General features: G+C 50.6%; 1 protein-coding gene across 1 annotated transcript; it reads left to right on the top strand.

Moving 5' to 3' along the window:
* The first annotated feature begins 1,524 nt into the window (after positions 1-1,524).
* On the top strand, positions 1,525-15,332 carry HEATR9 (HEAT repeat containing 9). The gene is made up of 12 exons (XM_065562993.1): positions 1,525-1,837; positions 3,163-3,277; positions 3,540-3,596; positions 5,235-5,295; positions 9,383-9,924; positions 10,384-10,476; positions 11,090-11,209; positions 11,756-11,829; positions 12,813-12,864; positions 14,414-14,500; positions 14,587-14,678; positions 15,070-15,332. The coding sequence occupies exons 1-12, from the start codon at positions 1,800-1,802 to the stop codon at positions 15,152-15,154; spliced, it is 1,416 nt and encodes a 471-aa protein (XP_065419065.1). The 5' UTR covers positions 1,525-1,799; the 3' UTR covers positions 15,155-15,332.
* Positions 15,333-21,138: the final 5,806 nt, after the last annotated feature.

The raw sequence follows: 21,138 nt of genomic DNA, 5'->3' as shown, positions 1-21,138 counted from the left end.
TGCTGTCCTGGAGCCCCATGACTGAGCAAGAAGAGACAACAGGTGAATTACACTGTTGGGGAAAGAGCATGGATGAGACCCAGGGTTGTTCTGTGAAGAGGTGCTGGATTTCCCCTGTATAGATACTAAACAAAGATGAGGAGTAAATTCCCAGGGCTGGGCTCTGCCAGGGATGGAGAGAACCAGTGTGATCTTTCACGCGCTAGTCTTAGCACAAGTGTATTTGCTACTTCATGTAATGTGTACCTTTGTCACTTACTATGGGGATTAGCTACATTAGGCTGGAGCAGGTGAGGACTTGAGGACCAGGAAGTCATGTGATCAATCTTGATGGTGGGTGGGGGTGGGAAGAGCCCAACGTCCAGTCGCTATCCTGGTAATTTAATATTTTTCCTTTTCTCAGCTGACAAGAAGGAGCTGGAGTTCAGGGTATCAAAGCCCTCCTGCCACCAGGTATGGTCCTTGTTGCTGCTCTTGGTGCCCACTCAGATCTCATGGTTGCAGAGAAGGGAATTGGCCTCAGTCGTGGGTCTCTTCCTAAAGTTCCTTCCCTACCCATGGGAAGAGTTCTCAGGCTTCCCTCCTGGTGCGGGCTGGAGCAAAATACTGGAGAAAAGAATAGTGTGCCAGTGAGTCTTGTTTTCTCCCATGCAGTGGTAACACCATGGACACATACTTGTTCGATTAGAGGGACTGACGGGACTCCTGAGTTCCATTCCTGCCCTTGGCATTGACTTGCTGAGTGACTGTGAGCATGTTATTTAGCTGTTCTGTGCCTCAGTTTACCTGTACCTAAAACCTGGTGGTATTTCTAAAGCATCACAAGTGTCCAGTGCGTCACAGATGGAGAAAAGAGACATTTTTACCCTGAGAAGCTCACAATCTGGGTAGAGTTAACACAGCAAGGGAGGACAAACAGATGGAGCGTGCGGGGCGAGGCAAGTGAGAAGGACAGACTATGACGGTAAAAGATCACGAGGCAGGCTTTGGTATCTGTCTAGTGATTTACACTCGGCTCTTCACCATGGGAACGGAGCACCTGTTACGTTTACATCCGAGTAGTGTCTTTTAAAATATATATCCATGGTTGGTGTATAGGATTTGTAGATACACTAAGGCAAATCCTCGGCAGGTGGGAAGAGGTGTAGTCCCACTGGAAGTCAATGAAACTCAGCCCTCTGCATATCTATGTAAGCTTATAATTTTAAGGGGGCAAACTCTGGCCAGCAGGCAGGAGTGGCTGACCCCACGTTTGAGATCAGTGTGGAAAAGCTGACTCAGAAAGCGAGTCCTGATGAGGGATTTAAAGGAGGAGAATGAAGCTGAGAGGTCCAGAGGATCCCCAGATGGCATTCCGGGCAGGGGGCACCATGAAAATGAGCACAACATATTCCCTCCCGAGGGTATTGGGAGAGTTAGAGTTAGTTATTGTCTGTAAATTGCTCTTAGAGCCTCAGGCGGAAGGAGTTAATAAAAGCACTAAGTATTAAAAGCCCCAGTCCACAGTCACAGATGCAGAAATATTGCACCAGCCTGTGAAATACGTTTCAGACAAATGGGGCTGTTTGCTTTGTTCCTATGGCTCAACTGGGCATTTTCGTGCAACTCGTCATCCTGGTGCTGAGATTGATTGGGGGTTTATTAAACAACATTCTCTCCTACTGCAGACGCCTTGTGAAATTCTCCCACTTCCCCCATCCGTGTGGAGGACAAGTCCCCTCAAGCATGGCTTTAACCAGCCTTCCATAGTGGAGCAGCCCGGGTTGGCTAGCCTGAGGCAGCGATCTGCCTACCAGATTATGGCCGAAAGGAAGAAGTCAATGATGGCGAAGAAAAAGTAAGAGACACAATGGCAGGTTTTAACTTTCCAGCAGAGCTCAGTCTATCTGCCCTGTGCTCTGGACCCATTCCAGCCTGAGCAGTTACATTCTGCCTGTCTAACTTCCCCTTGCGGTTCCAGTGTTCTTCACATTCTACCATGTGGTCACGCAAGCTGAGAAGAGTTAGGCTGGGTCTGTACTTAGAGAGGAGACCCCTAGGGCAGGGTTTCTCAATGCCCAGTCCAAGGCCAGTCCCTGAGCTCTCCCTCACCCAGCTTAGGAAGGCAGCAGGCCAGTCCCTGGTATCAAAAAGGTTGAGAAACAGTGCTCTAGGGAACTGCTGTGAACCACAGGATATGATGTTAGTGACTTAGGGCGTATCTACACTGCAGTGTGTGCCTACGTCCTGACTGGCAGGGGTGTGTTAGCCAAGCCTGCCTCCCAAAATCCACGTTGCTGACTGAGCCACACACCCTCCAAACCCCATATACCCATGCCCTACACTGGTGCTACAGTGACACAAGTTTGCCACTAGCATTCCTGGGGCCGTATCCCAGGGTTCTTAGTGCCTCACCAGCTGGAGCCATTCTGGGGACTGGTTTGTGGTGTGCTGTGGGAGAACTTGGTGGTAGCATTCTTCCTTTGGAGTCAATACTCAACCCCTGCTCCAGCCTGGTGTTAAAGGGATCCAGAGGGCTGCTGCTGGATCTGGTGTGAAGCCAACATCCCTGTGGGGGTTAAAGATCCCAAGGCTCTTCTAGCAATGGAACAGATGTTAACGGGACACTTGTCCGGTCAAATGTGCCCCCTAATTTAGGCCATGTCTACACTCGAGAGCTTACAGAGGCACAGCTGTACCGATGTAGCTGTGCCGCTGTAAGAGCTCTCATGTAGCCGCTCTATGCCGACGGGAGAGAGCTCTCCCATCAACGTAATTAAACCACCCTCAACGAGCAGCAGTAGCTATGTCGGCGGGAGACGCTCTCCCATTCTACAGACAGGAGGGGGGAATAAGACTTCATTTTTTTGTCTCAGCTATTTACCTTTGGGCAGGGACTCTTTCATCATTATATGAATGTACAGCACCTAGCACAACGGAGGCTTGATCTTAGCCTCCAATCACTGCTCTAATACAATTAATCCCATCCAAATATCATGGACTTGTCAGATGGGATGTAATTAGGAGCTCTGCACCCGCACCCAAGACAGGTATGGATTTCTGCTGCATGGATCCTCCAGATACCATGACTCCATAAGCCAGGTGTGAAACACAACAGGTGTTACATGTGCTTGAAATTCAGCAGAGAAATAACCTGTGATTTCTCCTCTTCTCTGTGGCCAGGCCCGATTTCCTCCTCTCAAAGTTGCTAAAGTCCATCCACCGTTTATACCCAGTGAAGATTAAATGGAAGGACACAGATCCTGGGATCAAGATGCTGCAGCTGGAAAGGATAAAGGTCAGGAGCTAAAAATCATGGTTTAAAAAAGGGGTGCCAGCCAAGTCTCCCTATTCCAGGCCCGTGTCTGAGCCACCAGACCTTCCTTCCTCTCCTTACCAGTCCCCACTGGTACTTGGTGGTGCGAATGACCATGTTGCACCCGGGGTACAGAGACTCCACAAAGAAGGGATGAGATGTTTTGCAACATGTAGCTAGCATTTGCAGGAGGGCTATGAATCCATCAACACCTGAGAGCTCTCTTGCCTTTGTGTGCCCACAGGAGCTCACGGAGAGCTTGGCTTCTTCTGTGGAACAAGAGCAAATCTACGCTGCTCAGGTGACGTACAGGACTTTGTTCATCACTGTCTAGGATGTAACTAACCTCAGTCGTGTTTCATAAACCGCTCCAGCTGAGTCTGATAGAAGCCATGGCTGGAGCAAGTCACAAGCCTCCAGGCAGTGGGGGCGGAGGGGGAATCATAGACGTGTAGGACTGGAAGATACCTCAAGAGATCTTCTAGGCCAATCCCCTGAACTCATGGCAGGACTAAGTATTATCTAGACCATCCCTGACAGGTGTTTGTTCAACCTGCTCTTAAAAATCACCAATGACGGAGATTCCACAACCTCCCTAGGCAATTTGTTCCAGTGCTTAACTACCCTGACAGGAAATTTTTCCTAATGTTCAACCTAAACCTCCCTTGCTGCAATTTAAGCCCATTGCTTCTTGTCGTATCCTCAGAGGCTAACGAGAACAATTTACCTCCCTCCTCCTTGTAACAACCTTTTATGTACTTGAAAACTGTTTTCATGTCCCCCCTCAGTTGTCTCTTCTCTGGACTAAACAAAACCAATTTTTTCAATCTTCCCTCATAGGCCATGTTTTCTAGACCTTTAATCATTGTTGTTGCTCTTCTCCGGACTTTCTCTGATTTGTCCACATCTTTCCTGAAATGTGGTGCCCAGAACTGGACACAATACTCCAGCTGCGGCCTTATCAGCGCGGAGCAGAGCCCTGGAACTCCCAGGATTCTTTCTTTGTGCCGTTAATATAGATCCGGTTGCATTGTAATGAAGTTAGCCAGTGCAGGTAGCCCTGAGACAGGGAGAATCCCTCTGGTGGCCCTACAAGTAGCACGTAAGATCATTCACCCAGTAGGAGCTGGCAATTGCTAGGTTCCCCCCAGCTAGCAGGAGAAATCCCAGGCACAAAGACAGGCTGGAGGACTCAAATTGAACAATGTGTCAATTGTCAATTCATAGAAGGCAGCCCTTCATAAGCATTAAATAACCTCTCTTACCCCCCGCAAAGCCAGGAAGTATCGTTATCCCCACTAACAATAGTATTTCCATACTCAGAATCCCCCCTACACTCGTCTTATTGTGGCTTAGCTGCAGTAACTCCCAGCAGTTACCTGGGGAAAGTCCACGCTGCAATAAAACACCCGCCGCGCCGCACCCTCAGAGCCCAGGTCCGTCGGCTGGGACTCGCAGAGCTCGGGCTGGAGCCAGGCTTTGAGACACCCCCCCACCTTGTGAGGTCTCAGAGCCCGGGCTCCAGCCTGAGCCCAAATGTCTACATTGCAATTTTTAGCCATGCAACCTGGGCCCTGTGAGCTGCAGTCAGCAGACCTGGGCCAGCCGCAGCCACGCTGTGGGTCTTTTATTGCCGTGTAGACGTACCCTTAGAAGCATTCTCCAAGGTCCTGGTAACTGATGAATGTTACCCCACTCCCAAGGCTTCTTTCTAGGCCGCCCACGATGACTGCCAGGAGACCCCTGACTCCCCATCCCCTGGGGCTCTTGAGAGACCTGCACTGCTGTCTGCTGTGTGCTCATCTCAAGGCCGCCGTCGTACTGTCCGTCCTCTCTGATTTTACACTGGGCTGGGCTGAGTGTCGCTGGGAGTTGGGTCAGACGTCTCTAAGGATTGCGCCCATCTGAAGATTTATGTCTCTGCTGTTTGTCTCTTTAGGCCCTGGGCTGCCTTAGGATCACTGATGAGTTTGTGCTGTCTGCACTTCGCAACACTGTAGGTATAACCCATAGGGACCTTCATTCTCTTCAGAATGTGTTTTTAATAATGAGTTTAATAATGAGCTTTAGTGCCTCCCGCTGTTGCTGCATTACCAAGAAGTGGGCCTGACCTTTTCCTCCTCCTGAGAGCAGACTCATGGCTAAAGTGCCATTCCCATGCGCTCTGCTGCTCGCTCCGTAATGGGGATCTGGGTTGGAGGAGCGGACTTGTGGCACTGCAAAGTCACGGAATTGACGCGGCTGGGGTGGGAAGGGGAGGCACGCTGCGCAGGAGATGATCAGAAAGTCAGGGCCGAGGGGAGGAAGGTGGCTCAGCCAGCATCACTTATTCAACAGCATCCCTGAGCTGGCGCTGGATCTCCCAGGCTGGTGCGCGTGCAGCACTCTGGTGACTAGATTAGTCCAGGGTTCGGGACGCGGGAGAGTGATTTATCAGGGAAAGGGAGACAGCAGACCCAAGGGCACGGAGACTAGATTTATTGGGGTGGGGAGAGATTCAGTTGTTGGGATATTGATGCCCAAATGAATATAGAAAACTTGTGTAAAAGGTTAGAACTGCAGGGGTAGGAAGTGTGGTGCTAAGTGGCTTTTGTCCGGCCTGCTAAGGGGATCTGTTTTTTCTAGCTCCAGGTATGCAGGAGTCAGCCTGTACGATATGAAGTAACTAGGACCCTGGTTTTATTTGGTGAGTGATTCTTCTAGTCGCTTTTCCATGTCAATGCAGCAGCTCCCAGCTCTCTGACCAATGGATCAGGGAAGGTGATCAGACGCTGCGGTATTGGCCTGTTGGCACCTACTGGGCGTAAATCCCTCTACAGCGAGAGGAAGATCTGCCTGCTCTTTCATTCCCTCTGACAGCATCAGTCTTCACAGTCTCAGGCTTTCCAGTGTAATACTCAATGGCTGTAATACATACATGTAACCATGCAAAGGAACGCAGCCCTATTAACTTGCTGTGCATGCTAATGAAGCTGCGTGTGTGATGTCGGTGAAGTGTCTTGCGGAGCGCAGCAACATCATTAGACAGTACAGGGCCAATGCACCCGGCCAAAAAACATAGGTAACTTAAAATGAAGGTTGTTACAGTAAGTAATATGTCAGGAATCATTATCACCAAGAAATGTTCGCTTAAATCCAATCAGCAACACTTACCTATTGCAAAGGTCTGCAATTCCAAGATTAAAACAAACGACATTAAGATGGAGTTAAGGCTGAGAGTATGTGTCAGTAAATTAAAGATATAAAATATTATAGGAATGTAATGGGTACTTACTGTGCAACCAAGCACTACAAACGCAGGAAATTCAGTCGTGGTTACACGTAAAAGAAATGCACCGTTAAGGCACCCAACCTTAACTCTGCCCTGGAGTGTTACCATATGTTTGAGCTATGTTTTATTATGGTCCCTAAAGCCCATGTAGTTCATACATGCACTGACATGTGAACATTCTAATTCTACACCGACCCCGAAAATGTAGCCACTAAAAACACAGTCCAGTACTCCAGCGTCTGAGTTCCAGGGAGAAACTTTTTAACAAAGACGTGTTTCCATACACACGGCACTAATATCTCTATAGCAACGACAGCTGCTGGCACCAAGCTCCAGAACAATACCCTTCAAGGTCTGTTGCACACACACCTCTTCTAACTGCGGAATGGTAACATTTTAATTATCAGATTAAGTAGACATCACATAAAGAACAGTCTGGTACCTAATCCTGCTGTGTAACTAATATATCTTCCTGTTACTGCGTTGAGAATACAGAAGGTGGAAATCAGCCTCTCTCCGGTGGAGCTGATTCAGACCAACTGCGGCTCCATCCCTGTATCCCTAGAACAACACATAACACTTGTATTATTGATCCTTCTCACCCAGCCTTTCCTATGTTATACCACTGTTTTAGACAACACTTCTGAACAGCCCTTTTCACTAGGGAAAACGAGTGTGAACTGTTATTGGAATGAGATCTACAACTGCCGTGTAAACGTTTCTGTTAGGAAGTTACAGGGCTGAAGAAACATGAGATATTCATGCAATTTTGCAGAGACTAATTTTCATCTAGTTGTAACTTGAATATCATCTCATTAAATTACTTGGCCTTCATGGACAAAGTTTTACTCCGCCCTATCTCCGATCATCCACGTTTTTCAGCCAACAGTGCCTTCCCTCTCTGAGTTTGGAGAAGTGGGGGTAAAAATTGGGTTTATAATTGAACTCTGATTTCACCCTTCACTCTGGAGAGACGAGTCTCTTTGTAACACGTGGGGTAGAATGGTGCAGTTGCCTAAACACAAGGGCAAGAGCCAGGAACCCTTTTTAATCCTATCATTGACTCCTTGTATGATTTTGTGCAAATCATTCCTGGACTCATTTTTCCAATCTGTAAAATGGGCATAACATTTCCCTCCCAGAGGTGTTGTGCCTGTTAATTAGTTATTGTCCATACAGTGCTTTGAAGATAACAACAACTATGTAAGTATTAAGTGGTATTTATTAAGCATAGGGGTATATACATGTGAATTTGGGACAAGGGTGTGTGTTTTGTTTTTGTGGATCTGCCACAAAATTCTCAAGAGGCAAAGGGAAGCTGGTTGTGACTAGCCATCAGCTAAGAACATAATATGTCTTACACTTTCTCTCTACATATTCTCCATCCCGTTAGCCCTTATCTCTGAGACCAGGGAAGAGAGGTTTAGGTACCTCAGGAACATTTCTTAGGCTAAATAAATTACATGATATGCATGTAGAATCCTGGCTATTGTATCAGTCTGTGGCTCCCAGAGGTCTGTTCCAGGAGACATGAATAGGCAGGTGTAGTGATGGGGTGTGTGAATGCCGTGGTACCTGTTAGGGGGAGTGAGGAGAGCTGTGGACTAGGGTTTGGGAGGTCTGCAGTACAAAGGGTCATGGGGCAGGATCCATAGAGTTTCTGCTAGTAACGGGGAAGCCGGAGAGCAGGAGGTCAGCGGGTGAGGGAAGAGCCGCTGGAGTGGGTTAGGAGAACTTCTGCAGGGGGTTGGGAGGGGAGGCTGCAGATGCTCTTATTCGCTCCGGAATGTGAGTCCTGTCTGTCTGTGTTACAGCCCCTGGTGCTGTTGCACAGGGCGGGGTCCCTGCCCTCACACCCTCCTACGGCTGGAGCATTTGTAGCCCTGTGGGACAGAATGGGAGGATTTCTCCATTACGGTGTTACAGAGAGAAAGGCGGTGCTGACTGCAGAGACGCATGTCAGAGCAGGGCCCGGGAAGTGAGCTGATGCATCCTGACCACAGGATGGCTCTGTGGGATCAGATCTGGCTCGGAGACTATAACCTGGGAGCCAGTGGGGGGGCTCAGAGCAGGGCTGCTCCCTTCCTGCCCTTAGAGAGCCAGGACAGGACAAGAGATGCTGCTTTTAACTCCTTGCTTGCCAGGAGCAGGGAGAGGAATATGTGTGTGTAGAAACTGGCCAGGTGGTGATGGGGCACGGGAGATGGGTGGAGGGACCCAGGGAAGGATAGAATGGATAGGGAAAGGAAGGCGGGCTGCAGGGAGAACACAGAAGGGGCGGCGGGAGTCTGTATGTGTGGAAGAAATGTGCAGGATGGTGGCTCTTCTCCTCGAGGGAGTCATGCGGGGGACTCATCTGACGAGAGTTCCCCCCGACGCAGACAGGGAATTGTGAAAGTGGCCAGCCTTGAGGAAGGCCTGTTCCCTCTGTCTGGTGGCTGCTGTTTAATTACAGAGAAAGGCCTGAGCCACCACGTTCGGATCCGGTCTGAAGGCGCTCTGCCGCTGGGCCCATCTCTGTAGAAAAGTGATACAAGGGAATGGGGTCCATGCTGCCAGGCAGGCTTGGACTGAGGATGAGAGAGGCCTGCATCCACCAAAATCTGGCAGGTTCCCTGGTCTACCTCTAGCCTTCAAGCCTAAGCCCCTCTCCACAGACAATGCCCCCCCCCCCCCGCCCATGCTGGAGAGGCACTTGTCTTTTTCCTGCTCCTGGGTCCTTTTAATATTCCTCCACAAGGAGCCATCCAGAGCCTACTGCGTCAGATGGCTCATGGGCAGCAATCAGCGGTGTGCCATCCCGCTGTTCTGCTGAGTTTACCCCCGGCACCCAATTCCCAGCGAGCTGCCAGCCGTCTGGGCTCTGGCGTTCAGAGTTGGTCATTGCCTTCTGCTTTTGTGCTGGGTTGGAGCAGGTTGCCTGGATGCTGCCGTGGTGAAGGAACTGATCGGACACCTGAAGAAGGGAAGCCCGACTCAGAGAAAGGATCTCCTCGCTGCTCTGGCGGTGGCTTTGCACGCGTGGGCTGCGGGGCCCGAATCCAAGGTCACGGCTCCTGCTGAAACTGGACCAAAGGGCTCAGGCTCTGCCTTTTCCAGGTGCCAGTACCGCCAGCCCCAGTATGAGATGAAACACAGTCAACAGCACCGCTCTTCCTTTCTGTCCCAGCGGAGTGTGGTGGGTGCCCAGTCCAGGCTCATCGGGACCCTGGAGCAGCTGGCAGCCTCACAGGACGGCACAGATGACTCGGTCCTCTTGGCAGCCACCTGCTTGGTGTATCTGGATGCATCCAATCCCGCTGCCCAGGCGGCGCTGCTGAGGTGCCTGACCCAGGAGAACATGAAGAAGAAAATGCAGGTGCGGATCCTGCCTGACCACAGATGACTCTGTCCTCCACCCTCTTCTCAGTCCACTCCAGGACCACCCATGAACCTTTCCCAGATGCTTTGCCCATTGGTTTCCATTACCTGGGGAAGATGAAAACAGAGGCAGGGTTGTCCCAGACTGTTCCCTCACCCACGACCTGGTTTAGGATGGTGATCCAGAGACACCACTGCCTTGAAGTCTCTTAGTCTGTCTAGACAGGCACATCTGCTCAGCTGCGCCCCTCTCTGCATTCTCTGCAGATGTGCAGCCGCTCCTCTCCCAACGGGTCTCCCTTTGCCAATGGTTGCCCCGGCTTCGGATGGGAGAATCAGTTACAGTGCAGAGTACAAAACTTGGGGGGGGGGGTGTTAGTTATTGATACACGGGTTTAGACATGGGGCCCAAATTCTTCCTTGGAGTCTGTGACCCTTCTCTCCCGATCCCCTGCAGGCTTTGCTCATGCTAGTGAAGCACGTGAATGTAGTCAGCGCCGATATCATCCAGGCCCTTATAGATCAGCTTCGCCATTCTCCAGTGTACAAGGTAAGGAGGCAAAGCTACCACCATCCGTATTCTGTGGGAGTGCGGACAGGAATGCCAACCCTCTGCCAGTCCTTTCCACTCCACCCATTTCCATGGCCCTGTATTCAGGAGCCCCACTGCCGGCCTCCAGGTGTCCATAGGAGCCTGGTTACTCTGGCCATGTGTCAAGTGGCCAGCAGGTATTCCCCGTGTCTATGTATCTTTATCCACGTGCCCTAAGGGTCATGCCTAAACTCTGGTTGCCGTTGTCCTGGTGCCTAATTGCCCAGTGGAGCATCCACATCTCCTAGTCTTTGGTAGTCGGAGAGACTCTTGGGTTCTCGTTTAGTGGGACACCTGGAGTGGGTCTCAGTTCTTCCTAGGATGGCACCACCTCAGCCTCCCCTTCTGGGCTAAAGGCACAGCAATGCTCTCTCCGGCTGGTGGCACTGCCAGCAAGGCCACTTGCTTCCTGCAGCCTAGAGAGACGTGGAGTGACCTCACTTGTAACACAGAGCCCCTCTCGCTCCTCCCTCCTCCCCAACACGCGCACACAGACACTAGCTGCTTGTGTCGCACCGAGGGCCTACGAGCGGCCGACCCAGCGCACTCTCTTCGTGCTGCTTCCCCACAGCATCGCGCCGATGCCGCCAATTTGCTGAGCACCATTGGGCTGGAGCCGATCCGACGGGAAGGCTTGGAAGAGGAGGTGTTCCAGCTGTTGGTGGAAAAGCTGCACCAGGAGCCGTTTCTGGTGAGGCTCGGGGCATGGAGGATTTAATTGCAATGAAACGAAATAGCGGATTCCCTTTCCAAGAGAGCGCATCAGGGCCATGAATCCACCCCCTGGCCTTCCCTGCTCCAAAAAAAAGGGATATTAATGGAGCTTTTACCCCAACTACCACCCTCTCTGATGGGCCATCAGTACGGAAGATGTGCTAGTGAATTCACTTCCATTTAAACATGGGCCCAAGACACACTCAGGATCCAAAATCCAGCAGTATTTGAATCTGGGGTTTAGCCAGAGACCAGCCAAGAGTTTTGGATCCAGATCACCCGAACCCAAAGCCAGGTTTTGGTTCAGGCTAATCTTAGTCTTGATCTTATTGTTCTTCACTCTGGATTTATGTGGGGTCAACAAAACACTGAGAAGATGTTGGAGCTGAGGCTGACCGATAAAGACCCCCCCATGCACGCACACCCCACAGCCTCATCCTCACTATGCCGCCGGCTCTGAAATGTTCCCCCCGCAGCCTGCGCTGCATCTCTTTCCCGACCCGCATCTCTCTCCCGTTCGCAGGTAGTGAGACAGACTGTGGCAATGACTGCGGCAGCTCTGCAGATGAAGGGGCGAATCTGGGATATTGTGGAGAAGTAAGTGGCCCGGAGAAGAGCCAGAGACCCAGTTCTCTACTGCTTCTGTCCCACCATGCGCGCTGAACAAACCCCAAAGGCCGCTGGCGTGGTCTGGGTTTGATTCCAAGATATTTTCCCAGGGCCTACATCTTTAGGAACCTGCCTGCTGGGCTAATTTTCACTGGCTCGTTCACTTCTCTCCTGGTTCCCATGGTTCCAAGGCTTAGCCTTTCCTCCAGGCCAGATGGCGGCTAGTGGTGACTGGACTTCAAGGCAGAAGCCCAGGGAAGGCACAGACATGGTCGCTTGGGTGGGACAGCCTTGGCCCTCTACCCAGGATCTTCCTCTTTCCCCAGTGGGTGTGCGGTGAAATTTAGCCACACCCAGAGTTACAGCACAAAAGCCCTCAGGTTTGGGGCTGGGGAAATCCCTGAATCACGGTGGGTATCACCAAACTGGGGGAAGTTTCACTTTGGATGATCTGAGACCACATTAAAGACACATCCCTCCCAAGCATCTCCTCCCAAAGGGCTTAATGTACAGAGCAGCTACCTCCTCACCTGCTCCTAATTACCTGGCTAACAACAGTGGGAGGAAAGGCTACAGCTTCGGCAGAAGGGGGGTGGCTGCCAGAGAGACCGGGGGCTACTCCAAAGCAAGGAGCCACCTAACACCCAGACCCAGGAACCCCACAGAAAGTGGGCTGAGATTGCTGGAGACAGCTAAGTGGATTTCTTCCCCTCCATGCACAAGGCTGGGAAAAGGATCAGACTTTCTCAGGCCTTTAACTCTCTGCTATAATCTAAAGAGTAGCCAGCATAGGCTGGAAAACCAGGGTTTTAAAGGCCCACAGTGGTCCCTTATGTAGAGAGGATGGGACCTGCATCCCCTCACAGTGGAGGCAGAAGACAAAAGCGTAGTGGGAGTGCCTCCCTTTAAACCCTGCGGGAGGGGAGAAATAGCCTCATTTCTCTCCGGTAATGCTGTGTGCATCGTGGCAGGCAGCTGAAGGAGAAGAGCGAGGTGAACCGAAGACAGGCTGTGGTTTCCTTGGTAAGTCACGTTCTGTCCTGAACCACTAGATGTGTGAGACATGCACTACGCTAGAGGCAGCGTGTGGGTGATGGAGTGGGCTGTGCGATCTCTCTCTGGGCTGGATCCCCACCTGCCATGTGTTTCCAGCTCCAATCTGTTCTCTACTTGCTGTCCAGTCTGTTCTGCCTCTCTCTGCCTTTCTCTTAGGTTCCTCAGACTAGGGCTCCACCCTCCCTACGTGACTTCCTTTAACTTGGGAGCTATGTATTGTGACAAAGTTCCTCCTCTACCTTGGTGGGTCCTGCACTTATTGGCAGATTTTCTTGCCTCAGAGATTCACCATGTGGGTTGGGGAACAGCCCAGAGACCTTCCCCTCTGGAAGAATCCACAGTCCAGGTCAATTGGGAGGTTTGGGGGGAACCCGGGCTGGCCCTCTACTACGGGTTCCAGCCCAGGGTCCTGTGGACTGCAGCTGTCTATAGTGCCTCCTGTAACAGCTGCGTGACAGCTACAACTCCCTGGGCTACTTCCCCATGGCTTCCTCCAAACACCTTCCTTATTCTCACCACAGGAGCTTCCTCCTGGTGTCTGATAACGCTTGTGCTCCTCAGTCCTCCAGCAGCACACCCTCACTCTCAGTTCCTTGTGCCTCTTGCTCCCAGCTCCTCACACTCACACCACAAACTGAAGTGAGCTCCTTTTTAAAACCCAGGTGCCCTGATTAGCCTGCCTTAATTGATTCTAGCAGCTTCTTCTTAATTGGCCCCAGGTGTCCTAATTAGCCTGCCTGAACTGGTTCTAGCAGGTTCCTGATTCCTCTAGTGCAGCCCCTGCTCTGGTCACTCAGGGAACAGAAAACGACTCATCCAGTGACCAGTATATTTGCCCTCTACCAGACTCCTGTACCCCACTGGTCTGGGTCTGTCACAGTATTAATCTCTTGGTACATCGCTGCCTCCTTCTCTTGGCCTGCAGCCTGTCTGCTTTCAGAGCAGCTCGGCCAGACCACAGCGAGGCTGAATGACTCCAGAAATGGCCAGTTGGGTTGTGGAGCTTCCTGAGGGTACAAAATACAGCCTAGGCGACTGGCTAGTGAAAGCTGTTACCATCCAATGGCCGGTTGGCTGGCTGTTCATTTGTCCACATCTTAGACTGCTTCCAGAACTGTCCCCCACATTGACAAAGTCCAAATATTGCCTGGATGTGGAGACAGGCTGACCCCCTCAGCCCTGGAGGTGATTCCTGGTCAGGACTGAGGTGCATTGGTGGAGCGACGTGGGGGATCTTGCACAGATACAGCCCTGGCTGTAGTTGTTTTGGGAACAAACAGAAGACTTTGGTCCCCAGAGCTGGCCATCTCACGCCAGCATTACAGTCACCCATTAAAATATCCCTGGTGTAATGTTACTGTGCACTATAGGCTTGTGCCAGTTATAACCACAGGGTGGTGCCTAATCAGCTTTGGAAACAAATCATCATGTTGTTAGATTCTTTTTTCAAACCGCTCTGGATTTTGATCTTTCAAAATGCTCCGTGACACTCTGCTTCCACGTCTCCTGTCACTAGGGGGTCCTTGGTCTTCGCAAGAAGCAGGTGTTCTTTACCCTGCTGGAAATGCTGGAGGTGGACAGCAGTCTGGCTGTTCGCATTCAGGTTAGTGATGTTCTCCAGCGACGTGTGTGGTTCTTGGTGTCCAGGAGCAAAGGCCTCACCTGGGTGCGTGTCACTTCTCACGGCAGGTCATTAGGACGTTTTGCACCCTGGGAATGAACAACACGCATGTGCTGAAAACCCTGGTGCTCAAGGAACAGACGGATGGGGCTCTAGCCAGGTACCGTGCAGATTGAGGGATCAGAGGTAATGACCAAGGTGGGTTGAGATTTTGGGGGGTGAGGTGCCTGAGGGGTTGATTTGCTGGAGTTCTGCAGCAACGCTTCTCCGGGTCACCTCTGCCTGTTTTGGGGTGGCTAGGCAGGTCTGTGAAGCACCAGGATTGATGAGAATAAACTCAGCTGGATTGAGCTAGGTAAGAAATGGGCAAGGCATATGCCAACCCAGAGGAAGTTCATGATGCTTCAAGGAACACATGAAGGACATGAAAAGAGTGGCCCAAAGGCAGGGTACACATCTCCGCAGTGTGGGTAGAGGGCTAATCAAGGTCCAAGGGAGGGACCTCCTTTCCATCCCAATCTCTCATCGTTCTGTTTTCTCTCTGGTTTTAGAGAATGTGTGAAAGCTTTGAAGATCCTCCAGAAGCTCCCCGGTGCTAGACGAGGCTTGGAGCATCAGATCTCTCAGCTCTCCTGAGGCCCCTCTGTCTGGGAGTGGCCTGCCGCTGAGTGAGCTCAGAGGAAGTAGCTAACGTGGAGAGAACGCAGGGGATTTAAAACACCGGCTCTGTAGCCGGGGGTTCTTCTGTTTTGCATCTCGTCTCCTAAGAGTGCTGGGAGATTGGAATATTCAGGGGTGTGTGTGTAATAATATATTTTGTGTGTGCGTTCATTTGTAGAGTGTGTTTCTCTGTTCCTAGAGGCAGGGGGCCGTCTTCTTTGTACCATGGTCAGCAGCTAGGGTCTCTCACTTGGCAGGACATAGTTAGGACTAGAGTCTGCTACCCACACCCATGCTAGATAGTCCCTTGCTACTCTGATTGATTTCAATGGGATCATGCACTGAATGAGGAGCTACTCAAAGGGAGTGACTGCGGGGAATAGAATCAGCCCTTCATTTATCAATCTGCATGTGAACGGGACCCTCACATCCTGTGGTGAGGAGCTCTGTCTGAGAACCTCTATGGACCCATCCATCCGCCAGCCTGGAAGCACATGTACAAATGCACCGCCTCCTGGGCTGGTGCCACCATTGGCCTGGCCCCAGTGCTGCTGGCCTGGTGGTGCTGGAAAGGCCCTGTTCCTACAGCCTGGGGGTGCTGCCTACAGGGACATGGCAGTGGTGGTACCAACCCGGTGCCTCTGCCTAGCAGCACTGCTGCCCCTGCTCTCCCAGGGGCTGAGGAGAGTAGCTTCCCAGAGTCTGCAGCAGCTCCCCTTCCAGGAGACGTGAGGGCAGCTGATGAGCGTAAAGCTTCTGTGCACCTTTTTGAGGGCTACATGTTTCTGGGGCAGACTGTTGAAAAATGGGGCTGTCTTCAGAAAATCAGGACAGCTGGTCACCTTACAATTCAGAGATGACATCCAGGCGAGGATCGTATTGCCTGAGTCTATAGTGCGAGGGGTGGGGGGAGCCCTGAACACGGGGCATCTGCAGCATAAGAGAGAAGCTGTTCTGAGAGAGACCTCCCAGGGCTGCATATTAATGTCCAAAGAACCAGTCCAAGTGCTTTGCAAAGTATTCACTGCAGGGCTAAAGGTGATCGCATCCCTCACTGCAATGGAGTGTCCCACCAGGAAGAAACCTCCATCTATACCCTCAGTAAGTGTTAGACTCCTCCAGCCCTGAGTGGGTGATATTAAATTAGCTGCAGCCCTGAACTCTTCACTGCAGCTGTTGCGTTTTCTTCTTACGCAACTGTGGGGCTGGATTTCCTTGTAGCTGCTGCCAGGGTTCACGGAACTAGGAAGGATGTGCGTTTGGTCAGTGACAGCAGGAGGTTCTATAACCATATACTCTGGGCTGCCGTCAGTTGCGTTGTCCTCAACCGCCTGAGACAAAGAGGAGTTGAGTTCAGTACAAAGAGATAGACACACTACAGAGCTCACCTTAATCAGACTATAAGCGCTGCTGTTGGGAGGGATGCTGGGCTGGAAACGAGGGATCCTCATGGGACCTATCCACCTGATACGGGCAGTTAAAACCTGCAAGAGATTTTAAAGGCAAGGAATTTCCTCATATCATAGTATAATAAAGACACGTGTTTGGAGGGCAGCTGGTCTTGGGTCATAAGGGGTTGATTCGCAGCAAAGGGCAAGTGCATCGGTTCTTACACACCTAGCTTAAATAAATATGGATCTGCCCATAGGACTCAGGTATTTCTATCCATCCCCCTGCATGGCCACATTCTGAGTGGATTGGCCTTCTGAGTGAAGATACAGCCGTGTAGCAGTTCTCAGCAGGTTGGGCCTAGAATCTCACCATCCTCAAAGAACCCCTAAATCCCTGCCCCCTGTGGGTCTGATTGATGGTTAAATCCTCCAGGCAGCACACACGTGAAAATGCAGGCACGATTTTGCACTTAAATTGTGCTTGCCGTACTACGCTTGCTTCCACAAAGCGTCCAACTGTTGCTCATGCATGTACCTAATTTGTGTGCACAATTGCTGTATTGTTCAGGCAAACTCCACAGGAAGATTTGGAAAGTCCAGTCCATTGTGATTCATAGGTGGATAAAAATGCCAATGAGATGGGGGGAAACTGACATAAGAGCCTGTGATGGGGTGTAAAACCCCCACACTGGGCAATAAGGGATTAAGGGATTATTTTGGACTCAGTCAGCCCTGCCCTGCCACACCTGTAGCAAATGTTCCATCTGCTGGAGGAATTAAAAGACAGCGAATTATTTGGGTGGCAAAACTAGAGGTAAGCAGATCTACAGCTCACAGCTCCAGCAGGGCAAAGCCTAAAAGGCTCTGGCATAGCTGCCCATAGGGGTCCTCCCTCAGGAAAGGGAGGACCCACCCCAGAGACAACCCAAGAGGGAAGTATCCTGTGGACCTTGGACATTGGTAACCCCCTCTTACTTATTTTGGTTTGGATTTCCCCACGAGGGGAAAGCCTGGAACTAAACTGACTCCAGGAGGAGAAGAGGCTCCAGGGGGACAGCCTTAATTTTTGGTTGCTAGACTGCTGGTAACCTGGGCCCTGGGTTGGAGCCCAGTGGAGTGGGAGGGGCCTGGGCTCCCCTCCCCACAATGCCCTTGGCAGTCAGGGGTTGCAGTCATGACTACTAGGCCATGCTCCCCAACCAGACCCCCAGGTGAGAGCTGTTACAGGGCCACTATATAAGCACACTTCAGTATAAGCTTGACATCATCTAACAATTCCCCTGTGCTGGGATGACCTTCCAATAGTGAGATCAGCTGACTTTGGGGCAGTTTTGCTCTGACAGAGGAGGACAAAGATCCCATACCGTTGGGGAGACTCTTGCCCATTGATCTTAATAGAGTCTCCCTGAATTTACACTGGGGTGAGTGGAGCATTGAGCCTACAGTGTTTAGTCCCTAGTGCATGCTTCTTACAATAGAAAGGTACGTTCCCTGTGGACTGGTAATAGCAATAAGCCTCAGTGGGGGCTACATCAGCGAGTTACTGGCAGCTGATAGTATGAAACCAGTTACACGCCCAACATGTGTGCAGAAGTAGCCTCCACGTGCACCCTGTTGTGGCTTGCTGTTCTGTTTTACACATACTGTTGCCAAGGAACCTAAGTAACCAAATTATTTCCCGTGTGAATCTGAGCGTCTCCATTCTGCAATTTCTCTTGTTGGAAATGGGCCAGTGGGGTGCTCTGATGCAATTCAGTAAAGTTATGGGGAAATGTTCCCTGTTGAATTCTCCAGCATCTCTCACATGATGTGAGGTCCTGCGAGCTGCTGGGCTGAGAGCCCCTGGGACATGGTTTGTTTACAAGCGCAGATATCTGGCGCGCTTCCTAGCGACTGGAGAGCTGACCTAGACCTCACCATGGTTTGGTGACCAGGTTCTGTGTTGCCAAGGATCCAGCGTTGTGTATCCTGGTGGGTGCATGGTGCAAGTCTGGGAGTGCTCATTACCATCCCTGACATAGATCTGACACATTCTGCCTCCAGTCTCCACAGAGCAGAATCCTTTTCTATCTCACTGTCACTCTTTAGATGGCTGTAGTTGCTGCAAGAACATGAGAAGCAAATGAACCTGGAACTGGGTGAACAATTCCTACTGAATCATTTGTTTAGTTACTTTAGCCTTTCTTCCATGACTAGATCGGTGGGTTTTTTAAAAAATTGCTCATCAAATATTTTCTAATAATAATTTTGGTGGATAACTCTTGGTCTGTAGCTTATGCATGAGCAATTTGTTGCAACGATTCAAAATTTTAGCTATTTTGATTGGACAGGTGGGTCAGCTTGTACATTTCTACTCCTTGGCTGGACGAGTATGGCCTTTGCCGTGTTTTCTGAGGTGAGTGGTCATGATTGCAAATTCAAAATGTGCTTTCTGTGACTATTCTGCAACATTTGCTTAAAGTTCACTCTTTAGTCAAAGATTCCTGGTAGTAAACTTGATCCCTGGAATATTTGCAGAAAGCAAATGCTAAAGAGACATGAATATAGAATCATAGAAGATTAGGGTTGGAAGAGATTTCAGGAGGGCATCTAGTCCAACCCCCTGCTCAAAGTGGGACCAACCCCAACTAAATCATCCCAGCCAGGGCTTTGTCAAACCAGGCCTTAAAATCATCTAAGGATGGAGATTTCACCACCTCCCTAGGTAACCCATTCCATTGCTTCACCTGGTTGAAGCAAAATAATTTAAAAGTTTGAATGAGTATCTGCAGAACGTTGGTTACATTATTTGCCCAGTTCTACCTGTGACATTGCACCTTCCTAGGACAGAATTTAAGATGGGACAGTAACAGGACCTACTATGATCTTCCTTACCAACTTGGTAGGTTGATGTTCTTGTCCCCCTGCATAGATTCTCCTGCAAGAGCTGGATGAGACCGAAAATAGATCAGAACAAAGTTACAGCAACAGGTAAGGAGGCAATTGCTGATTTAACAGCTACCCAGATCTAAATTGTAGGACTCATCTGTAACTCTAGATACCAACCCAAACCCCATCTATTAATCTGGTAAGTGACAATTTTCCCTTGCCTCCCAGACACAGCCCTTTAAGGAGAAGAACAAGATTAGTTTAAACATACTGAAGATGTAGCCTTCTGAATGGAACCTGACTTGGAACAGCAGCTAAATCCAACCACCTGGCACAACAGCCTAAGTCAAAATGACCCTTCATTGTCAGCAAAATCGCCCATAGGAAATGTACTGCCTGATTGCACAGGAGTGGTCCAATGCACCACAGCTTACAGTTGCTGTGCTGGAATATTTGGGGAAATTACTGCACAGTACTCTAGAGCAGGGGTCTCAAAGTCCCGGCCCACGGGCCATCTGCAGCCTGAGAACCTCCCCACTGTGGCCCACAGAGGAGAGACGCATGCAGACACGCTGCCAGCAATGTCTGCTGCAGGCGCTGACCCTCGCAGCTCCCATTGGCTGGGGGAGAGGGACAGAGATACCATCACTAGTTGCTGGGCAGAATCAGCCATGGAGGCAGCATCACTTTTTTCCACAATGAATATAAACAAGTCAAAATACCGAACTCAACTATCTGACGCACGCCTTGCTGCAATCCTGAAGGTTTCAACTGCTCAGTCACTGAGGCCAAACATCAGCAAACTGACAGAACTGAATGAGCAGCTTTATTTCCTGCCTAAACCATAAGGAGCAGTTCAGCTGATACATGGCCCACCAGAGCTGCAGGTACAAATTTTCAGTCTCCAGGAGCAGTGCACTGGGGCTCCTGCAGGTGTATTGGAAGCCTCAAGGACCATTCTTGGAATCCCTCTTCCATTCTCAGCAGCCGCTCTCCGATAACACACACGTGTGGGTGTGTGAGGGGCCTGAGGAGGAACAACGCTGGCTGTTTCTGCTGGTGCATATGGAGCGTATTGCTGCCTTACCTGGGAAAAGCATCCAACCCAGAATTTGGAAAATCCTCATTGTTCTGCCTCTTGTCGCAGGCTGGCGGGACGTCAACTCCAGGTGAGTCTCTCTCCAAGAAAATCTTTATTTGTATTACTAGGAAGAACTGGGCCCCTCTTTCTTCAGTAGGAGTTTGCAATGAAACTCTGTGGCTGCCTAACCACTTACTTCGTTGTAAGGGTTCTCAGTGTCTCAGCTGCCTCTCTTCTCTTGGGAAAGGCTGGGAGGGCAGTAACTCTGAGTGAGGGCTTATCTACACTACAAAATTAAGTCAACTTGAGCTAAGTTGATATACAGCCACTGCAGTAACTAAAGCGGTGGTTCATGTCCACACGTGCTCCTTCTGTTGGTGCAAGCACATAGTCACCAGGAGCACTTCCACTGACTGAAGTGGGGCATTGTGGGACACTGACAGCTGGAGCTCTGCAGCCCTGGGGCTGACCGCCTCAGTTGTATGTACAGGGCTCACAGCTGCCTCCCCTGCTGTTAGGAGCAGGGCAGAGGCTCACAGCTGTGAGCCTGGTGGACTGCTCAGGTTGTCAGCACCAGGGGTGGAGGAAGGGCTCAAGTTATGAGCCCCATTCAGAGCTGA

Source organism: Chrysemys picta, chromosome 12, assembly GCF_011386835.1.
Source record: "Chrysemys picta bellii isolate R12L10 chromosome 12, ASM1138683v2, whole genome shotgun sequence".
Taxonomy (NCBI): Eukaryota; Metazoa; Chordata; order Testudines; family Emydidae; genus Chrysemys; species Chrysemys picta.
Note: the sequence above shows the minus strand (reverse complement) of the source record. Positions and strands in the feature narration are given on the sequence as shown.

Coding starts and splice junctions, on each gene's coding strand:
- HEATR9 (XM_065562993.1), top strand. CDS start 1,800: ATGGCCGAAAGGAAGAAGTCAATGATGGCGAAGAAAAA. Junction 11,210..11,755: donor TGCACCAGGAGCCGTTTCTG/GTGAGGCTCGGG, acceptor TCCCGTTCGCAG/GTAGTGAGACAGACTGTGGC. Junction 14,679..15,069: donor ACGGATGGGGCTCTAGCCAG/GTACCGTGCAGA, acceptor CTCTGGTTTTAG/AGAATGTGTGAAAGCTTTGA.